This window comes from Pseudophryne corroboree, chromosome 9 (assembly GCF_028390025.1).
Source record: "Pseudophryne corroboree isolate aPseCor3 chromosome 9, aPseCor3.hap2, whole genome shotgun sequence".
NCBI lineage: Eukaryota > Metazoa > Chordata > Amphibia > Anura > Myobatrachidae > Pseudophryne > Pseudophryne corroboree.
Window position 1 is genome coordinate 108,156,432 of NC_086452.1, and position 19,371 is coordinate 108,175,802.

The window sequence follows — 19,371 nt, forward strand, 5'->3', positions numbered from 1 at the left end:
TTTTCTTCGGTGCGGTATATTAATCATCAATATCTCTACAGAAAATATATAATAACAATGGTGCCAAAATGAATTTGTAGCAATGGTGGAGCGCACAGCGCCACTTCCGGGCTTGCCGGGGATATTAGATGGAAACTCTTAGTTGGGACACAATGGAGTTTCCATCTAATATCCTCGTTGTTGGGTGGTGATTGGGAAACACATTGTGGAAGATGTATTAGCCCGCAGTTCAAAGTAATTCTATTTTAGTACGGATATGACACTGTGCGCTCCACTGCTGTTGTAGGTGCATCCGTAAGTGACGCTGTGCGCTCCACCATTGTTATGGATGGAGCGCGCGGCGAGCCCGGAAGTGACGCTGTGCGCTCCACCGTTGCTACGGGTGGAGTGCGCAGGGACAATAGGAGGATACATCTCCTTGATGGTGATGCTTGTGAGCAGGATTCGGCCTCCCTGGGCTTAATTTAATATAAGTGCGGGGGATGTCTAATGCCGATACCCAGTGCGGCCGACCGCCAGTACCTAATGAAGAGATAATATAGGGCGGAAGTCCATGCGTTCCACCGCGATACAGGTGGAACACAGGGTGGAAATACAGCCTATATCCTCTAAATTAAGTTGGCTATTAGCCCTTAGAAGGCCTGAATATAAACCTATAATAGATTCCAGTATATATTCTTATTTATCTAATAAAAATACTTGAGAAATATCTGTCTAGTATTTATTTATCTAACTAATTAAACTTGACCAATCAACAGAGGAAGGAAGAGATGTAATACCCCTAGGGATTTAAATAGGCCACATTAGCACCATCTAATTCACTTGACATTGGGGAGAGGAGGCAGTCACACATGTTCAGAACCCTTCATTGTAAGTAATACTCATTACCTTTAAATTAATAGGACCAATTTATAGATATACTAGTTGACATTGATTAGGTTTCATTTTTGTTCTCAGTTGGATGTTTTTATCTCATTAAATATTGTGGAGTTTACTTAACTCATTTGGTGCCATCGTGTTGAATTGGTCCTAAAGTAAGTTTCTTATGATTTAAACAGCATTTTATGATCTAATCTTTATAGACCTTAAGAAGTAGTATGTTACAATCTTTCGGATTGGTTCACTCAACTTAAGTTGATCCTTTGGAGCGTTAAAACATTGGATGATACTCCATTTCTCGATTTGGAATGTGAGTATAGCTATATATTCTAGTGAGAATTAAATCTACTTTTGTTATTATCCCTTATGGGAATATATCTTCAACTGAATAGGGTTAGCATTAGTCGACATTAATTAGGTTTAAATTTCCATTTTCAGTTGGATGTCTTTATCCCACTGGATATTGTGGAGATTATTTAGCTCCTGTTGAATCAGTCTTAAAGTAAGTTTCTTATGATACAAATTATATTTTCTTGATCTAAATCTTATAGACCGTAATAAATAGTATGTAACAATCTTTCAGATTGGTCCACTCAACCGAATTTGATCCACTAAGACATCTTTTGGATCATTAAATATTGGATTATACTCCTTTTCTTGACTTAGAATGTGGGTATAGTTATGTTTTAATGAAAATTAAATTCATTTTGGCACCATAGTTATTGTTATTATATATTTTCTGTAGAGATATTGTTCATTAATATACCGCACCGTAGAAAATTAGATCCTTAACGAGAGGACCTCTAATATAGTCAAGTGAGTAATTAATTAGATTAACTATTTAATTAGAATATGAACTAGTTTTAATCAACTTATGAAGTTTTTATTTTCTTTTTAGAGATACTTACATTAAAATTATATTATCCTACAGTGAAGGAATACTCTACCCATAGTGGGGGATTCATTCAAATTACCCTCACAGTAAGTAGCTATTGATCTATTTAGGATATTAACACCCTTAAAATGTATTCATTAGGGCCTTTAAGAGCCATTAAGAATTTGGGGAGCATTCTCTTTTCTCAATGCCTAGTAAAGAATTTAGAAATTTTTCTCATCCTTCACTGTTGTATATAAGATTTATTTATGAAAACCAGGGATTGTTTTAGCCCCTTTTGGTTAGTAATATATGAACCTGTAAGGTAAAAATGTGATACCAAAAAAATGTGTGTGATATTAACTGATGTTATGTTTGCTCTTTTGTTCTTTCCTCTTTTCCTCCATTGACAACACCAGCCACGACTTGTACTCCTGATGAAGTCTGTAGTGGACGAAACCCGTTGGGTTTTATGAAAAATATCACACTATGAAGTATTGTTTTATGAATTTATTGTATTTATGAATTATTGTTCAACGTTTTAAATATTGTTATTTTATTAAAATTATTGTTATTTGGGTCATGCTGGTATAGAATTTTATTGGAGTAACGGTATCTTTGTGCGCCCTCTGAATATTGTATATATAGCATTTTTCCATCATCCACTAGCAGGGTGATATTCTTAGAGGTGCTGCATAATCCTATACAGCGCGAGCAAAGGGTATTGTTTCTTTATGCGTGTGTATATATATATATATATATATATATATATATATGTATACATACACACACTGTCACACACAAGGAGAATTCTCAGCACCATGGTGTAGTACTCTAATTAACACAATAAAAATATGGTTCACATGACACTCCCCAAGCTTTATAAATTGGGGTGTCTGCTCTTGCCCTGAATATAAAAGGCAGTGGTGAGTTACCTAATAATAGAATATATTAAAAGGGATAGGGTCAATTATAAAAAGACAGTAAGAATGTATAAAATATAAAGTATGCATTTATTAAAAAACATATAAAGACAGCACACTATTAAACCAATGTCACAGAGATAATTTTGATACAATATAAAAAGACCTCTAAATGGTACAGTTTGGCTAAAAATGCTATACAAAAATTAAATCACTTAAAAAAATTATTTTTTTGGTGATATAAAAACATGATGTAAAAGAGACAAATAAGATAAAAAATTAAATTATTATCTTTACCGGTGAGGTACTGTATATTCAGAGTCCCTAACACATTTTGTCTTGTGGACTTTGTCAAGGGGTAAAGAGTAACTGAGAAGGGGTGATATTTATACCTAGATCAATCAGGAAGTGCTAATTTAGCATCACATTCTCTATATACTGTAGGTCAGCTTGTATATAGGTTCATAACATGAACTTATCAAGGGCAAGAGAAGTCTGTATGTAAATTTACTTATTTATGGGAAAGAATAAACATTTGTTGTATCATATATAAATCAAATTTTTAGGGATCAGGACTTATCTACAATATATATATTGCAAAGGGTGATACAGCGCCACTTGTGGGGTATAGTCTCAGTAATAAATTAGTACATATGTTGTAATAAAAAGATATATGATGTGATAAAAAGGTAAAGTATAAAAAACACAACCACCTTGTTAGAGGTGTCAGCCACCCCTTAAGAGTGCAACACTAGTACGGTGCTGCCAGAGAAAAGATATAGTGGAGGGATAAGGGTACCGGCGACTAATGCTGTGTAAATATGCAAATAATTAGTGTAAAAAGCTTATGATTCATGAGCCAAAAAATATAAAAACAAACAAACAGTTTTAATAGCACATATAGATAAAATACATAAAAGGTCATATAATATCCGAATCAGGTAAAAAGGTAACAAGGTAATAAACTTAGCTTTAAAATAGGCAAGGGGGTCACTACAGGGAACCCAACGTGTTTCGTCACATCAGACTTCTTCAAAGAAGAAGAAGAAGAAGTCTGATGTGACGAAACGCGTTGGGTTCCCTGTAGTGACCCCCTTGCCTATTTTAAAGCTAAGTTTATTACCTTGTTACCTTTTTACCTGATTCGGATATTATATGACCTTTTATGTATTTTATCTATATGTGCTATTAAAACTGTTTGTTTGTTTTTATATTTTTTGGCTCATGAATCATAAGCTTTTTACACTAATTATTTGCATATTTACACAGCATTAGTCGCCGGTACCCTTATCCCTCCACTATACAATATATATATATATATATATATATATATATATTTTTTTATTGTCTGTACTGTTTGGTGGGCTTTGTTAATGTGGTTCAATAAGCACTTGATCCATGCAGTTTGAACTGAGCTGCAATTTAAAAGACAAAAAAATTCTATTATTTATACTGTTTTGGGCACTTTACCCTAGTGCACTTTGTTCACGTGCATCTATAAGCCCTGTAATCCATGCAGTTTGAACCGAGCTGCAAGATAAAAAACAGAAAAATAAAAATGTCTATTGTTTGCACTGTTTGGCGCACTTTACCCTAGTGTGCTTTCTTCATGTGCATCTATAAACCCTGTTATCCTTGCAGTTTGAACCAATCTGCAATTTAAAAGACAGAAAAGTTTAAAAATATGTAGTGTACTGTATATCTATTGTTTGTACTGTTTGGTGCGCTTTACCATAGGGTGCTTTGTTCACATGCATCTATAAGCTCTGTGATCCACGCAATTTGAACCAAGCTGCAAGTTAAAAAAAAATACAGAAAAATAAAAATATATACTTTATATCTATTGTTTGTACTGTTTAGTACGCTTTATCCTAGTGCGCTTTGTTCACATGCATCTATCAGCCCTATGATCCACACAGTTTGAACCAAGCTGCAAGTAAAAAAATAAATATTTTTTTTTATTTATAATCTATTGTTTGTACCATTTGGTGCGCTTTCACTAGTGTTCTTTGTTCATGTGTATCTATAAGCCCTGTGATCCACGCAGTTTGAACCGAGCTGCAAGTTCAAAAACAGAAATATATATATATATATATATATATATATTGTTTGTACTCTTTGTTGCACTTTACTCTAGTGCCCTTTGTTGAAAGCCCTGTCACTCCATGCAGTTTGAACCAAGCTGCGAGTTCAAAAAAGAAAAAATTATATAGATCTATTGTATACATTGTTCTGTGCACTGTACCCCAATACTCTGTGGTAATGTTTTATCGATGTGCTATAAACTGCCAGGTGCTTGTGCCATTGCTCTGTCATTAAAAAACATAAAAACTATTGTAAGATGTGAGGTGGTCAAAATTGACTGGAAGTGACTGGATATTAATGTTATTGAGGCTAATAATATTTTAGGAACAAAAAAAGACCCAACTTATGTGATTTTAGCTTTTTTGTAAATTTAAAAAAATAAAAATGCAAAACCAAATCCAAAAGCAGTCACGGCGGTTTGGCAAATCCAAATCCAAAGGTTGACGATGAATCAGAGCCAAATCCAAATAAATCCACAAAAATGGTCCGGCACACATCTTTACTATCTATGCCAACAGGATATTACGCATGCAAAAGTGAATACTCAATATTGGAAATTACCAGACATACTGAAAAATTGGATTTAATAATATTTTTAAACATATGTGTTTTGTCTGTATGCTTTTCAACCGCACTAAACAAATTTTGGAATATGATATAATAAAAGTTATGTTTTAGATAAATAACATTTATAAAGAGTGCGCCAAAAAGGATTATTTTGGTCTTTTGGTCTTCCCTTTGAGGCCACAGCCCTTACATGTAAATTTGTACTTTTTTCCAGGCATACATACGACAATGTATGATACTGATAATACCTTGTTTATTGAAGAATAATCATTCATACGTTGTTGGTTACATATAAATAAATTTTTGACTTAAATATTTTACAACTATACGAGAATGACAAGATGACAGAAGCGTTCTGGAAAGTGAGTCACTTAGCAGTTAGTTTTGGTTAAAAGATCATTTTTTGTTCCTCACTTCATTGTGATTTTTATGTACCGCTAGGAACCGCCTCTTCTTTATAAATTCACCATGGGGCAAATTAGTATCCCACAGATATTCAGGAGAAAGCACCTTGGTAGGTTTATTGTATACCAGATACCTGTTCAGGTGAGATTCCTCCTGCCACACAGCTTCAATGGACTTTTTCTTGTCCTCTGTGATACCTTTCTGGCAAGCCAGGCTGAGCTTGTAAATTTCTTCCACTTTTCCACCGTATAAAGCTGCCATGTAATAGAAATCTCCTTGGCTGTCTGGTATATATGCTGCAGAAATTGGCCGACGCTCATAAGTAAAGGACTCCCGTTCCGAGAGGAAAAATCCCGGGTGGAGTGTGGCAACAAGATCTCCAAGTATTTCAACTCCCATGTGATCATTAAACACCATATCCACATCTGCACATATCAAGTAGTCGATCTCTTTCTGCATTTGTTCCTTTGTGAAGAGTGTGAGTGCCTCCATCCTTCTCATTGATACGTCCTGCCAACGTTGGTCGGCAGTAACCTCGTGTAGTTGCAAGATACGATCGGTAGCCAGTTTGGGTTTAACCACATCATTGACCTTGTCAGTGAACACATAATAGGTGACTTTGTGACCAACCATAAAGAACTGTTCTGCTGACTCCAGAAATGGCAGAAGGAACCGAATATACCTGGAAAGAAATACTTTATTATTGCCCAAAATATACTCAACATACAGCAGTAACCTAACCAACCCAGTGAATACTAGTGACCTACACAATAAATAGTTTTGCTGTGCTAGGGATTCATATATTGCCATAAAGAAATACAAAAATTCATAAACAACTTTGGGAACATATTGGCTAAATCATTGTGACCAAATCCCAAAAATCTAGGCTCTGACTTTTTGTCCAGAAGACGCAAGGTCTGTCGATTTGAGTGAGAGTACCCAGGAGGTAATGGGGAGGGGAGGAGGGTGTGTGGCTAAACAGACGCAGGTGTGTCGTGTGTAGCTGAAAGCAGCTGTGTCCAAAGGCGCTGAACCACTCACAGAGGACGCCATATACAGAAACTACACCTGCCATAATGCTGGTCAGAGCAGGATTAAAGGTTTTGGGAGCCTAAAGAGTAACAGTTGGGATGTGGGGATTGACTTCTTGTGCGCAAGCCTTCAGCATGTACTGTACATGAAAAAAGTGCCTGGTCACACATCACACTCCCGTTTCATTTCACGCAGTGTGCATGTACAGCCCTTCTCTGGGCTGCCTTGTGTGCATATCAGCGGAGAGTGTTCCCTCCCTACGTTTCCTCACCGTAGGACAATGAAGTACACAGTCAAACATATATACATACATACAGTCACACACATACCTTCATAATTACATACATATGCCGTGATGTAATGAAGTCCAAGTTTGGCGGCCGTGCGGGATGCCAATGTTTTTTTTAAAGAGGCAAAAATTTACAAGGATAAATCATACCTTGTGAATAATTGCCCCTTTAAAAAAATGTCCGAATTCGGCCGGCATCCCGCATAGCATACAGTACACACAAACACACACACACACGCAGTCATACACATTCATACATACTGTCACACATTTATACATACACATACCTGTATTTGTCCTATTACAGTGTTGCTGCAATGCATATGCATCACTGCATGCTGCTTGTGGTATAGCAGGGTGTACGCTATGTGTGCACTCCCGCTATACATTCACTTCTATGGGAGACCCACTGAAGTCTATGGGAGCCGGCTTGCGATGTTTACAAGGCAGCATGCCCCGCTATAGAATGCTGCTATATGCAGCAACAATGTAGCTGGAGAAATCTGTATATACATACTGTCACTCACATAGGGCCATGATTCAGACCACAATGCGCACGCAGTCTAGTGATGTGCACCGGAAATTTTTTGGGTTTTGTGTTTTGGTTTTGGGTTCGGTTCCGCGGCCGTGTTTTGGATTCGGACGCGTTTTGGCAAAACCTCACCGAAATTTTTTTGTCGGATTCGGGTGTGTTTTGGATTCGGGTGTTTTTTTCAAAAAACCCTAAAAAACAGCTTAAATCATAGAATTTGGGGGTCATTTTGATCCCATAGTATTATTAACATCAATAACCATAATTTCCACTCATTTCCAGTCTATTCTGAACACCTCACAATATTATTTTTAGTCCTAAAATTTGCACCGAGGTCGCTGGATGGCTAAGCTAAGCGACACAAGTGACCGACACAAACACCTGGCCCATCTAGGAGTGGCACTGCAGTGTCAGGCAGGATGGCACTTCAAAAAAATTGTCCCCAAACAGCACATGATGCAAAGAAAAAAAGAGGCGCACTAAGGTCGCTGTGTGACTAAGCTAAGCGACACAAGTGGCTGACACAAACACCTGGCCCATCTAGGAGTGGTACTGCAGTGTCATGCAGGATGGCCCTTCAAAAAAATACTCCCCAAACAGCACATGATGCAAAGAAAAAAAGAGGCGCAATGAGGTAGCTGTGTGACTAAGCTAAGCGACCCTAGTGGCCGACACAAACACCTGGCCCATCTAGGAGTGGCACTGCAGTGTCACGCAGGATGGCCCTTCAAAAAAATACTCCCCAAACAGCACATGATGCAAAGAAAAAAAGAGGCGCAATGAGGTAGCTGTGTGACTAAGCTAAGCGACCCTAGTGGCCGACACAAACACCTGGCCCATCTAGGAGTGGCACTGCAGTGTCACGCAGGATGGCCCTTCAAAAAAATACTCCCCAAACAGCACATGATGCAAATAAAAAAAGAGGCGCAATGAGGTAGCTGTGTGACTAAGCTAAGCGACCCTAGTGGCCGACACAAACACCTGGCCCATCTAGGAGTAGCACTGCAGTGTCACGCAGGATGGCCCTTCAAAAAAATACTCCCCAAACAGCACATGATGCAAAGAAAAAAAGAGGCGCAATGAGGTAGCTGTGTGACTAAGCTAAGCGACCCTAGTGGCCGACACAAACACCTGGCCCATCTAGGAGTGGCACTGCAGTGTCACGCAGGATGGCCCTTCAAAAAAATACTCCCCAAACAGCACATGATGCAAAGAAAAAAAGAGGCGCAATGAGGTAGCTGTGTGACTAAGCTAAGCGACCCTAGTGGCCGACACAAACACCTGGCCCATCTAGGAGTGGCACTGCAGTATCACGCAGGATGGCACTTCAAAAAAATTGTCCCCAAACAGCACACGATGCAAAGAAAAAAAGAGGCGCAATGAGGTAGCTGTGTGACTAAGATAAGCGACCCAAGTGGCCGACACAAACACCTGGCCCATCTAGGAGTGGCACTGCAGTGTCAGACAGGATGGCACTTCAAAAAAACTGTCCCCAAACAGCACATGATGCAAAGAAAAATGAAAGAAAAAAGAGGTGCAAGATGGAATTGTCCTTGGGCCCTCCCACCCACCCTTATGTTGTATAAACAGGACATGCACACTTTAACGAACCCATCATTTCAGCGACAGGGTCTGCCACACGACTGTGACTGAAATGACTGGTTAGTTTGGGCCCCCACCAAAAAAGAAGCAATCAATCTCTCCTTGCACAAACTGGCTCTACAGAGGCAAGATGTCCACCTCATCATCATCGTCCGATTCATCACCCCTTTCACTGCGTACATCCCTCTCCTCACAGATTATTAATTCATCCCCACTGAAATCCACCATCTCAGGTCCCCGTGCACTTTCTGGAGGCAATTGCTGCTGGTGAATGTCTCCACGGAGGAATTGATTATAATTAATTTTAATGAACATCATCTTCTCCACATTTTCAGGAAGTAACCTCGTACGCCGATTGCTGACAAGGTGAGCGGCTGCACTAAACACTCTTTCGGAGTACACACTGGAGGGAGGGCAATTTAGGTAGAATAAAGCCAGTTTCTGCAAGGGCCTCCAAATTGCCTCTTTTTCCTGCCAGTATACGTACGGACTGTCTGACGTGCCTACTTGGATGCGGTCACTCATATAATCCTCCACCATTCTTTCAATGGTGAGAGAATCATATGCAGTGACAGTAGACGACATGTCAGTAATCGTTGGCAGGTCCTTCAGTCCGGACCAGATGTCAGCACTCGCTCCAGACTGCCCTGCATCACCGCCAGCGGGTGGGCTCGGAATTCTTAGCCTTTTCCTCGCACCCCCAGTTGCGGGAGAATGTGAAGGAGGAGCTGTTGACGGGTCACGTTCCGCTTGACTTGACAATTTTCTCACCAGCAGGTCTTTGAACCCCTGCAGACTTGTGTCTGCCGGAAAGAGAGATACAACGTAGGTTTTAAATCTAGGATCGAGCACGGTGGCCAAAATGTAGTGCTCTGATTTCAACAGATTGACCACCCGTGAATCCTGGTTAAGCGAATTAAGGGCTCCATCCACAAGTCCCACATGCCTAGCGGAATCGCTCTGTTTTAGCTCCTCCTTCAATGTCTCCAGCTTCTTCTGCAAAAGCCTGATGAGGGGAATGACCTGACTCAGGCTGGCAGAGTCTGAACTGACTTCACGTGTGGCAAGTTCAAAGGGTTGCAGAACCTTGCACAACGTTCAAATCATTCTCCACTGCGCTTGAAACAGGTGCATTCCACCTCCTTTGCCTATATCGTGGCCAGATGTATAGGCTTGAATGGCCTTTTGCTGCTCCTCCATCCTCTGAAGCATATAGAGGGTTGAATTCCACCTCGTTACCACCTCCTGCTTCAGATGATGGCAGGGCAGATTCAGGTATTTTTGGTGGTGCTCCAGTCTTCTGTACGCGGTGCCTGAACGCCGAAAGTGGCCCGCAATTCTTCGGGCCACTGACAGCATCTCTTGCACGCCCCTGTCGTTTTTTAAATAATTCTGCACCACCAAATTCAAGGTATGTGCAAAACATGGGACGTGCAGGAATTTGCCCAGATGTAATGCACGCACAATATTGCTGGCGTTGTCCGATGTCACAAATCCCCAGGAGAGTCCAATTGGGGTAAGCCATTCTGCGATGATCTTCCTCAGTTGCCGTAAGAGGTTTTCAGCTGTGTGCGTATTCTGGAAAGCGGTGATACAAAGCGTAGCCTGCCTAGGAACGAGTTGGCGTTTGCGAGATGCTGCTACTGGTGCCGCCGCTGCTGTTCTTGCAGCGGGAGGCAATACATCTACCCAGTGGGCTGTCACAGTCATGTAGTCCTGAGTCTGCCCTGCTCCACTTGTCCACATGTCCGTGGTTAAGTGGACATTGGGTACAACTGCATTTTTTAGGACACTGGTGAGTCTTTTTCTGAGGTCTGTGTACATTTTCGGTATCGCCTGCCTAGAGAAATGGAACCTAGATGGTATTTGGTACCGGGGACACAGTACCTCAATCAAGTCTATAGTTGGCTCTGAAGTAACGATGGATACCGGAACCACGTTTCTCACCGCCCAGGCTGCCAAGGCCTCAGTTATCCGCTTTGCAGCAGGATGACTGCTGTGATATTTCATCTTCCTCGCAAAGGACTGTTGGACAGTCAATTGCTTACTGGAAGTAGTACAAGTGGTCTTCCGACTTCCCCTCTGGGATGACGATCGACTCCCAGCAGCAACAACAGCAACGCCAGCAGCAGTAGGCGTTACACTCAAGGATGCATCGGAGGAATCCCAGGCAGGAGAGGACTCGTCAGACTTGACAGTGACATGGCCTGCAGGACTATTGGCTTTCCTGGCTAAGGAGGAAATTGACACTGAGGGAGTTGGTGGTGTGGTTTGCGGGAGCAACATGTGCAGAGAGAGTTAGATTTGGGTGTGGTGTGTTCAATCTGCAATCTAAATTGCAGTGTAAAAATAAAGCAGCCAGTATTTACCCTGCACAGAAACAAAATAACCCACCCAAATCTAACTCTCTCTGCACATGTTATATTTGCCTCCCCTGCAGTTCACATGGTTTTGCCCAATTGCTAAAAAAATGTCCTGCTGCGATCAACTTGGAATTACCCCCTCAATCGCACACTTGCACCATCTGATCGCAGGGCAGTGTAATTTGCAGCATAGCGATCAGGTCTGAATCGGGCCAATAGTCATACACATGCATACATACATGCTATCATACATAGTCATACACATAAATATTTAGTCACTCACATACAGTACATAAAATAGTTAGATTTGGGTGGGTTAATTTGTTTCTGTGCAGGGTAAATACTGGCTGCTTTATTTTTACACTGCAATTTAGATTTCAGTTGAAACACACCCCACCTAATCTAACTCTCTCTGTACATGTTATATTTGCCCCACCTGCACTGCACATGGGGGGTAATTCCAAGTTGATCGCAGCAGGAAATTTTTTAGCAGTTGGGCAAAACCATGTGCACTGCAGGGGGGGGGGCAGATATAACATTTGCAGAAAGAGTTAGATTTGGGTGGGTTATAGCGTTTCTGTGTAGGGTAAATACTGGCTGCTTTATTGTTACACTGCAAATTAGATTGCAGATTGAACACACCACACCCAAATCTAACTCTCTCTGCACATGTTCCATCTGCCTCCCCTGCAGTGCACATGGTTTTGCCCAACTGCTAAAAAATGACCTACTGCGATCAACTTGGAATTACCCCCATGGTTTTGTCCATTAGAGAAAAAGTTTGCTGTTGCGATCTGGTCTGAATTTGGCCCATAGTCACACACAATCATATGTACTGTCACACACTGATACACATACATACATACATACATACAGTACATGCATAAATATTGTCACACACAAAACATACTGTTACATACTGTACATTGCAATACACATACATATATATACGACCAAACATCTACAGCATACAGATACATATGCGCAGTGATACATATATACATACTTATCACACACATGCACACCTACATATATACATGGTTTAGTCACATTATTATGGCCACCAGCAAATAGCCAGAGTAACCTCTGTGTGCAGCAAGGACAGTGTCACAACTGAGGGTTTTGGCTGACAGGAGGAAGCCTCAGTTGTAGGGGCTTAAAGGAACTTAAACCGGGAAGGTTTAATCAGACCCCTGGACATGTAAGTGTTAAAGGAAACCCGAAGGTGTGACCATGACAACCAGGTAAAAGTAAAATAAAAGTTTATTGACAAACTCTGTGTAATGACAGACAGCAAATAATGGCAATGGCAAAATAATATAGTTCCTGGAACATTTTGACCATAGAAGGTATCACAGAGCACTGGTAGGTTAAAGAACAGCTGTTAAAGTCCTTTGATGAAATAACCTTACCAGGCCTGGCTTTAGTAGTGGAGATAGCCGAGGAACATGCCAGTAGATGTAACAGATGAAGCTGGTAACTTGAATAAGCTGTTGTATCTGCTGGACGGAACCAGCCAGGTGGTAAGACACGGAGTGGATGCTGAATGGGATCAGCCAGGTAATAAAGTCACGGAGTGAATGCTGGATGGAACCAGCCAGGTGATGAAACACGGAGTGGATACTGTAAGATGCTAGGGAGCGTGGAAACAGAGGAGTTGAAGGATGATTACCGGTGGTAGTGGATACTGCTGGTAAGTAAGGATCCGCTGGAACAGCACCGGTACTTTGAAGAAGCTGGAATCTGCTGAAAGCTGGCTGCTGGAAGCAGATGGATAATGGCTGGAAACTGGAAGCTGGGACAGCCACGGAGGACTGCAGAGTCAGGCTGCACCGCAGGATGGGAAGCTGGTGCGGGTCTCTTTGTGGATGCTGGAGACAGGAGCTGGAACCTGGAGAAACAAGCCACAGGAGAGAGAGACTGGAACAAGGTATGACAAACAAAGCACTGACATCTTTCTGGCCCAGACACGATACTTATACCTGCAGCTATGCAGGCATTGGCTGGGCAATTATGCAGATTTCCAGAGGCAGTGGATTGGTGGAACTGGAACATGTGATTGGATCCAACATGGCTGCGCCCATGTTAGAACTTGGAGGGAAAGATGGTTTGGGAAACCATGTGGAAACATAGCAGTAATGGCGGCGCCGGCCGCAGAGGACAGGAGACGCCAGATTGACAAGTGTATGCTGAGACACGTGGATGACAGCGGAGGCCGCGGCAGACAAGAGGCACCACTCTGACAACATGCAACTATAACACAGGAGCGGCTGCGGAGGCCGCGGAGGACGGGAGATGCCATGCAAGATTCAAACATGGCGCCGCTGTGACAGCGTCTCAGAGTGACAGGAGGGATATGCAGAGTGTAGACACAGATGAGATCCGGTCTTGGAACGCTGAGCCAGTCTCAAAAGACATCTAAACGGCAGGTAATGGCGTCCAGATACCCGGATCGTGACAGACAGCAGCTAGACGGTCGCTGAACTGTCGTTTTAGAGACACACGTCTGGTATCCTCCATCTTCATTTTGACAGTGAGCTGCTCAACTGTAGCGTGTCGGTTGGCCCTCATGCACCTTCGTAGCTTACGTTCACTTCTCACATCAATGAAATGTGGTGCTCTGCAGTTTCCACGTTGGTTATTTGCAATGGTGCCATGTGTGCAGTCACGATACACCTTCACCACCGCAGCACGCGAACAGTTTACAAATTGCGCTGTTTCAGAAATACTGCCACTCTTGGTCCAAAAATCGATAATTATCCCTTTTGCAACTCTGTTAAATCGCCCCTTTTACCCATAACAGCAACGAGTGATATGTGTGCAGATGGCCTATCACACACCTTATATATCCACAAATCCAGCGCATGACACATGACGTACTTCATGGGCTCCGTGCTGCCGACGTCAAATGTAGCAGGTGGACATAATAATGTGACTTGACCATGTACATTTACACATATATACACATACATACAGTCACACACAGTCGCACACTTATACTTACATACATACATACTGTACATACATACATACATACATACATACATACATACATACATACAGACAGACATACAGACAGACAGACAGAAAGTCTCTCTCACCTCCCTAAGTCCCTCATACCTTATAGGTAAGTATGGCCATCGACCATTGTTTATTCAAAATCATTGATGGTTTATGGCCGATGAATACTTTTGCCATCGATGGGGAAGCATCAGATGGTTTCCCTCCATCGATGGCAAGGTATAACTAAATACTTTTTTTTATGTGGTGCCGGGACACGGAGCATAGCTCACCCTCCAACACCCGCTAAGCCCTGCACTTGGTTTTTTATTGGTCTGCGGACCAGCCAGCACCTTTCAGTGGTGGCCATTGAGTGGTGCAAACCATCGATGGATCACCATAGATGGTTTGTGTGCCATCAATGGTTATCATCAATGGTATCATCGATGGCAACTTACGATGGACACCCCACCGATGGCCATCCCTACTTATAGGCTGGCTGCTGGCTAGTCTCATCAAACTGGGATTGCTGCTCCCCACCCCCTTCTCTCTCCCATGCTGCTGCTGCTGTGTAGCCCTGCCCCCTGCACAGATACCACTTCCCTCTTCTCTTTTCTAAATCGCACTCTACCAGTTCATGTACAGCACTGCTGTAGCTTTGAATAAAGTATGGTAAATCCCCTGAGAAAGAAAACACCTCCCCTTGGACTCACTTTCTGGCTGTGATTAGCAGGGAGTGCTTCCAATGGGAAGTCCCTGCCACTGCTAGACACTGCCTGTGGGTGGCAGATTTTACTGGGGAGGCTGCACTTCTACAACCCCCTAGACATAACTATAGTTGGTATAAGGGGTTCCAATGCTATGGGGCCAGAGGCTTAGGGGGGCCTGGACCCAGGTTATAAATTTGCATACCAATTTCCCAGATTTACCTACTAAGCAATTGGGTCTGATCCATTACCCAGCCTGTATAGTAGATGTTACAAAGGTAAGGGGGCACTGTAATGTGGCACAGTATGAACTGGAGGCCACTGTAATGTGTCATGATCTGACCTGCTCATTGTAATGTGGAGGACACTGTAATGTTTCATAATAAGAACTGGGGCACTGTAATGTGGCACAATATGAAATCGAGGCACTATAGTGTGGCATAATATAAACTGTAACGTGGCAAAATTTGAACTGGAGGGTACTCTACTGTTGTACAGTATGAAGAGGGGGAACTGTAATGTGGCACAGTATGAACTGGAGGCCACTGTAATGTGGCACAGTATGAACTGGATGCCACTGTAATGTGGCACAGTATGAAGAGGGGGCACTGTAATGTGGCATAATATGAACTGAGGACACTGTAATGTGAATTGGGGATGCTGTGTGGCATAATGTGTACTGGCAGCCCTACAATGTGACATCATGTAAACTAGGTAACTATGATGCATCATAAAGTAAACTAGGGCAATAGTATTGGGCATAATATTAACTAGTTAACTACTATGGTTCAGAAAATGAACCAGAGAACTATTATGGGGCATACAATGAATAACTTCTGCGGAGAGGTGTCTCAAGAAGTATTGGAACAGTATGTTGCTTCAATATGTTGCTATGGGGCCCACAAAGTTCTAGTTATACCCCTGCCACTAGGTAAAATCTGTCACTGGTCAGCAGAATACGTGTGTATACTTAGAATCGTTGATAGCATAGAGAAAGCATAGTGATAGAGATGTTACGTGATAATGTTAGTTGTTGTTTGATAGTAGTCACTTGAGAGTGTTAGTAGTCAATTAAAAGAAACTGGGCGAGCTATTTGAAGCTATTCTATCTGTAATACATCAATTCTGCAAACTGAAAGTTCAATATTAATGTTGGGTTCAGCTATCCATAATGAATAAGTTAGTGGGTAGATCAATGAGGTTGTCCCTTTAATATGTAAGTACCACAATTCGAGTACAAAATAAACTCAGTTAAAGAAAAAAAAAACATTTTGTTTCCTCTTTAAGCAGTCTATTTACTAAGCCTTAGATGGAGATAAAGTGTAGGGAGATAAAGTACGAGCCAACCAGCTCCTAACTGTCATTTTTCAAACCCAGCCTGTGACATGGTAGTTATGAGCTGATCGGCTGGTATTTTATCTCCATTCTCTTTATCTCCACTCAAGGCTTAGTAAATAGACCCTAAGACTCAAATGGGCATTGTTCGTGCTAAAGTTCAGATGAAAATATGAATTAAACAATTCATCATTCAGCTGACTGGAAAAACTTCCTATAATTTGATATAATATACTATGATACTGTATAACACACACAGGGCCGGTTGCCCTTGTGGCGCCCCCGGCAAAAATAGGGGCATGGCTTCATATGGGGGCGTGGTCAGTTACGCCCCCATTTGTGCCCCTGTAGCGCAGCTGGAAGAAAAATAAAACTAAAATAAAAGTATACTTACAATCCCCGCTCCTGATTCCAGACCTCCTCCTCCGCCGGCGCCGCTCTTCTCCAGTCCTCGGATCTATGGGAGCAGAGCTGGATTAAGGCCTCGTGGGGCCTGGGGTACTTAAGACAGGGGGGCCCTAAGATTTAAAATTAAAATCATATATATATATATATATATATATATTATATACACACACACCTTTATATATACACACATATATATATATATATATATGTATATATATACACACACAATATATATATATATATATATATATATATACACACACATATATATATATATATATATACACAAATATTCACCACAGAAAGGAGAGCACACCTGGTGAATTGATTGATGGTCCCGGTGCCTGCGTTAGGAATTCTCAGCCGAAAGTCCAATATATACACAGAAAGTCCGCAGCACACGGTCAATGAGAAAAATGAATACAGCAGATGTACTGCAACGTTTCGATATTTTAATATATCGTCATCAGGCACAATAAAACATACAAACAAACAACTGACCTTATATCCCCTAGCACCCACATGGCGAGGGCTGTCTCCGGAAGCAGGGGGACGGCACCATTGAATGATGTCATCACCACCCGTCCGTTGCTACGGCCGCACGCCAAAATAAACAATTAAAAACAACATAAAAGAAACATCGGCAGAGGGTACATACAGAAACAGCGCATAGAACAACAAATGTTACATTAAGAACCATAGTATTTATATAAATCACAATAGATACATAAAGCACCACAATGAATTACAATTTGTAACATTTAAATACATGCAGAGATACCAGAATACTCGTTCAAACCTCTGGGTGATAAAGTTTGCAAACAGTGAATCCAGCGTGCTTCACATTTTAGCAATTTAGATGCACGGTCACCCCTCCTCAAATTCATCGGTACATGGTCAATGATCATGTACCGTAATGTAGCCAAGCTATGCCCCGCCTGCATGAAATGACGGGCCACAGGTTGGTCACTTTGTTTAGTGGAAATGGCCTGTCTAATAGCATATCGATGTGTAGCCATGCGCTCCCTTAAAGTGCGCTCAGTTTTCCCTACATAACTGAGTCCGCAGGGACATGTAATAAGATATACAATAAAACGGGTAGTACACGTTACACGGTGTTTAATGAAGAATTTTTTACCGCTGTATGGATGGCAAAAACCGTCACCCACAACCAAGGAGCAACAGGTAGTGCAATCCAAACAGCGATAACAACCATTCTTGCGTTTTAAAAAATTATCATTAGTGGTTTGTATCTGATCCATACCGGTGATATCAGTGCGCATCACCATATCCCTGATATTACGTCCACGAGTATAGCAACTCATGACTTTAGTTTGAGCTAAATTAAGAGTTTGATCCGATTGTACTATTGGCCACAATTTTTTACTAATGTGCCCTATAGTACCGCTAAATGAATTATAATGATTAACCCAGGGCATAATTGAACCAATGGGTTCCTTCTTCCTGGATTGTAGCAATTTGTAACGGGGAATACTCAACGCCTTCTCCTTGGCTTTCTTGAGATCACATAATTGATACCCCCTCTGCAAAAAATCACTTATTTGTTTGTCTATATTCACAATGGCTGTTTCTCGGTTGCTACAGATACGGCAAGCCCTAATGAATTGAGAGTATGGAAGGCCATATTTTAGAGGTTTAGGTTGAAAGCTTCCAGCGTGCAGAATTGAATTTCTGTCGCTAGGTTTTTGATATATGGAAGTATTTAATGTATCATTCTGTAGGGTAATCTGAACATCTAAAAAATGTATAGTGGTCTCATCAATGTCATATGTAAATTGGATGGGATGTTTGGATTCATTATGCATAGAAATAACAGTTTCCAAGTCTACCCGCGAGCCGGCCCATATGATGAACAAGTCATCTATATAACGGCTGTAATGAATGATATGTCTAGAGATCTCTGGTTTAGAATGAAATACAGCATGCTCAACCTCAAACATGTACGCATTGGCGTAGCTAGGGGCCACATTCGACCCCATCGCCACGGCAGCCAATTGCAGAAATTTTTTTCCATCAAAAATAAAATAATTACAGGTCAAAATAAGTCTAAGTAAATCACAAATCAATTCCACATCAGGACCTATATACGCTGGATGTGTCTGTAATAATTTGCGTACTGCTGCTATCCCCACCTCATTAGGGATGACAGTATAGAGGCTGGAAATGTCAATGCTACAGAGCAAACACCCTGGAGGAATCTGTATGTTATTAAGTAAAGGTACAATCGGGTGTGTACCTTTATTGTATACCTTACCTAAGGTTCATAAAAATCCTATCTCTCCCCCTGGCAGACCCATCATATCTGCCCGGGGATCACTATTCCAAAACTGTGCGGTCTATATTGATTCA

At 41.5% G+C, this 19,371-nt stretch overlaps 1 protein-coding gene across 1 annotated transcript in view; it reads right to left on the bottom strand.

Moving 5' to 3' along the window:
* Nucleotides 1-4,584: 4,584 nt before the first annotated feature.
* LOC134957667 (histo-blood group ABO system transferase 2-like) overlaps nucleotides 4,585-19,371 on the bottom strand; it is a 128,279-nt gene continuing 113,492 nt past the window's right edge. The window contains exon 4 of the mRNA XM_063939720.1: nucleotides 4,585-6,415. Within this exon, the coding sequence (XP_063795790.1) occupies nucleotides 5,725-6,415 (691 nt within the window). The 3' untranslated portion in view covers nucleotides 4,585-5,724. The remainder of the gene's footprint in view (nucleotides 6,416-19,371) is intronic.